At 49.3% G+C, this 3804-nt stretch overlaps 1 protein-coding gene across 1 annotated transcript; it reads left to right on the top strand.

Annotated features, from left to right (window-relative positions):
* Positions 1-351: 351 nt before the first annotated feature.
* LOC113147003 lies at positions 352-1130 on the top strand (the record flags this gene model as incomplete). The annotated part of the gene is made up of 2 exons (XM_026336048.1): positions 352-579; positions 1038-1130. Coding segments are annotated over 2 exons (321 nt in total), but the record flags the coding sequence as incomplete, so codon positions are not given.
* Between the last annotated feature and the right edge of the window lie 2674 nt (positions 1131-3804).

Below are 3804 nucleotides of genomic sequence, written 5' to 3'. Positions count from 1 at the left end.
GTCGGTATTTATGGGCTTTTCTTGCGCCGACGTTTAGAGCGTGAGTGTTTGCTGGTTGACGCATCTTTTAGACGGGTGCTTCTGAGGTCCGTGCTCGTGGTTTAGGATAGGCATCCGGAGGTGCTGAAGGGCTTCTCTGTCCTCTGCCACTACATGGAACTGCGGCAGCAAGCGCAGTTGGGGGTTTTGGAGAGGAGGCTATTTCTGGCGGAGACAGTGTACAACCTGGCAAGGCACGCAAACCTCAGACTGAACACCTTAGCTTCTGTGGAAAAAAGGAAATCTCAGGCTCCTTGTCAGTTGTCTGCCTTTTGTGTGCCCCCTGATTGTAAACGCTTCAGTGCTCGCTGACTTGATCCTTCCGTTGTTCTTGCTTCTCTCAGGGCATATCATCATCTACGGCTCTCCCGTCTCTGCGTGCCGTTGTATCTCCGTTGCCTCTCGATTCTAGGAGGGCCCCCTGAGTCCTGTGGAGGCCCCCAATCGACCCCGGATACCGATGCTCCACCACCGAGCTGGCAGGGGGAGAGTACAGCCCAGGATCCAACTCTGAGAGAAGAATGGACTAAATTGCGGATGGTAAGGAGACTGGAGCTTCCGATATGTGGCTCTGTCCTAGGTGCCGGCTTAGGTGTAGGAAGAGTTTGTGGGGGGTTAAAGCCGCCATCACAATATTGTCGTTAAACGCGTGGTAATAGAATACGTGGAGTTGCATTCGTGAAAGGGTGTTTCTGGGGTGCTGGGAGGACCATTTTGGCTCTAGCAATCGAGATATTCATGCATTTACATGGGGCTTTGAAGGAGGCTTGCCTGGGAAGGGGAGGAGAGAGGGCACAGAACTTTAGCAGGGACTGAGAGAATTGCACAACAGTAGACTGCCAGACTGAAAGAGGCACAGCGCATGAGGGATTGTTCTGCTTTTCCGCGTCTGTTCTCCGTATACCAATAATCATGCGTGGTATTCTTTCTCTTGCCGCCTCGTCTCTCATATACCTGTAATTAGCCTTTCTTGAGGCTTTTTGCCTGTTTGAATGCAGTGCGCAGCATTCAACCTCTACAGCCTTTGGGCTGCCCAGGGAGCCCTTCCTCAGGCCCAACGCCTCGCTGCCACTTACCTTCTGTGGGACTAAAGGGCCTACTTCATCGTAGCGTGAACTCATAGGTGTCTTTTGTGTTTCCAAGGGTAGACAGAATGAGGCACCCAGCCTGTCTCTGGCAATCAGAGGCCCACAGAAGGCTGACTAGAGAGGTCATCATATGGCTGGCTGCAACAAGAATAGCCGCTGGCAAAATGGTTTGTTGACAAGCAGCCCTTACAGGCTGGACAAAGTTCATGTACGCATATCTTTTTGCACGAAAAATCACCGCAGCTACTGCTCCATTTACATGCATACAACTGTGAGACGTCAGACCCTGAGACAGCAGAGGCGTTGTACTAGCAAATCGATGATCAGCAACCGACCCGTGGTAGGATACCGGCAGAACTTCAATTGATATCCCGCTTGTAGGGGGCTAAGCTACACTAAGACACTTTCTACTACGTTGGTTATATTCAACAGCTATTAACAAAGAGTGTTGTTGAATCGATTTGTCTGCTTATAGGGAATGGAAGCTACACACTGGAAGCCGCAATCGTGCACAAGCGCTTGCTGCTCTGGACAGCTAGCTGTAAATTTTCAAAGTGCTGAGAGGGTGCAGCTGCTCCCAGCCTAGTAGTCCTTTTCCTCTCATGCAAGAACTGTAAGGGGTGCAGGCATGGGAATGAGGGAGCTTTATTGAGAAACAGTCAGTAACTGTCTTAAATGTACCTACCGAGTTTGGAGTCGATGCAGCTCTTATACTCATATATCCGCCATGGGTATGGTGAGCTGTTAGCCTTTTCCACAACAATAGCTGTCCAGCTGCAATCCTATTAGTTGTTACGTCACTATTTCGGTTTTTTGGCAACAGTCTGAGGGATTAAAACTTCTCTGTCAGTGGAAGTGGACAGTGGCACAGCGAAGGCTTGTAGAGGCAGGATTGCAAGCTGAGGTGAGCGCAGCAGCCCACAGCTGGTAGACAGGAGTGATTTGTCTGCCAGCAAAATTTTCGAGTGCGTCCATAGGGTTATGTGGACCAGAAAAGTATGACGACCTTAAGGGTTGGCAAGTACCCAAAGACTTCATCAGATGGCTGAAGATGCCTCACTCTTTAATCCTCAGATAAAGATAAACGAGTGCTCCAAGCAGCATATTTATCCAGGAGGTGGAGGGGGTGAAGCACTTCAATGGTGGCTCTCTCCATGAAGTGTTAGTCCCATGCTTGAACGAATTACAACAATTCGGGCCTTCACGCATGTCCTGACTCATCGGTTTTCGCCCAGCTCAGCTGAACAGGAGGCTTTTGGAGAATTGAGAATGCGCGAGCTAATAAATCTGCCAATAAATCTGTGTGTCAAAAATAATAAGCATTGATTAGCAAATGCCACAGCGTACATGAACAGCTGCGTTTTCGGCGGTTCATGTCGTATCTGCCCGAATTGTCAAGTCAGGTGGTAGCAGGATGGGCAGCAACTTATTGAACAGCCGACCCGTAGGGCTTCCACAATTGCACTACCTGGGTTTTGAGGAGCATAGGAGCGCAACTCCTGGGTCTTTGTCTGGAAGTAAAAACCAAATTGAAGTTTAGAACATTTGTCAGTCGGGGCTGTGTCAGCCAGTCCAAGCATGCAATCAAGGGTGAAAGAGCAAAGAAATCATGAGGGTATATGCTCTCTGAAGAAGCCCCAGATCCCTAGGCAGCCCCCTAACAACATGTCTGCTTCAATTGTAGGGTGATGGATAATATCATCCGGAACTGGAAGCCCAAAAGCAAAAGAACTTCAAAACCGGGACTGGACCCAGAGGACGTAGGCTGCTTGGCACGCAAAGAAGGCGCGTTAGGAGGAAGGAAAGTCCTTCACGCAGGCTGCGCCGCATTGTCGAGAGCGACAGAGGATATAGCCGTAGTAAAAGTCACCTCCAAGGTGATGCAAGTTCAGATTGGTAGTCAAAATTTTGCTAGCGTTGGTTGACGCTGTACGTGAAGTGGATCTGCTATCTGAGGAGACGACATGGGAAGTATAATCCGCCTGGTCACCCGTTATTAGCGTAGCCCCTAAGACTCAGGTATGCTTACATGCAGCAAGATACGAAGATTGGCAAGGCTACAGCAGGTAGTGAATTTTTAACTCCGAATAGGGTCTGTGCATTCTATGGTGGGCCTGTGCACCATGACGTAAAATCCCTATGCCTTGGGTGACCCAATGGAAGGTGGGCAGTGCAGCCACGCCTGCGTACTGTGGAGATTAGCATGCTGGGATGGGCTAATGAGAAGCAGCACCTGGTCTCAAAAATAGCGCTGATTTCCATCCTAGTGAGCGGGGTATAGTCGGTGCCTTAGCAAGGAGAGGCGAAATCTTTTTGCGGGAGGCTTGACAGTCAGCAGAGCGGTAAAAAGAAGATTCTGAGCATTCATCGTGCCGTAGGGGCCAAGAATGTAATAATTTATCAGAAATTTCGATAGAATATTCAGTTAATTAGCTGCAGAACTCGGCATCTATCAGGGAGGACTTTTGCAGAGGTGCTAAATAATGATGACTTCCCAACGGGCTGGCCACTTGGTGGTCATCCAGCACAACCTCTTAAGTTACTCCCAAAGGCAACCCTAAGCTATGTTGTGCGGCCTCGCAAACTTTCACAATTAGTATGATATTGCTGAAGAATATTCTGCTCGTTTGCTCCTTAGCCTAATTCCCAAGACTCAGGTTTGCTGCCGGGTGGCAGA

The sequence above is a fragment of the Cyclospora cayetanensis genome, unplaced genomic scaffold (assembly GCF_002999335.1).
Source record: "Cyclospora cayetanensis isolate NF1_C8 unplaced genomic scaffold, CcayRef3 CcayRef3_contig_90, whole genome shotgun sequence".
Classification (NCBI taxonomy): domain Eukaryota; phylum Apicomplexa; class Conoidasida; order Eucoccidiorida; family Eimeriidae; genus Cyclospora; species Cyclospora cayetanensis.
This window is presented reverse-complemented; position numbering and strand designations above follow the sequence as displayed.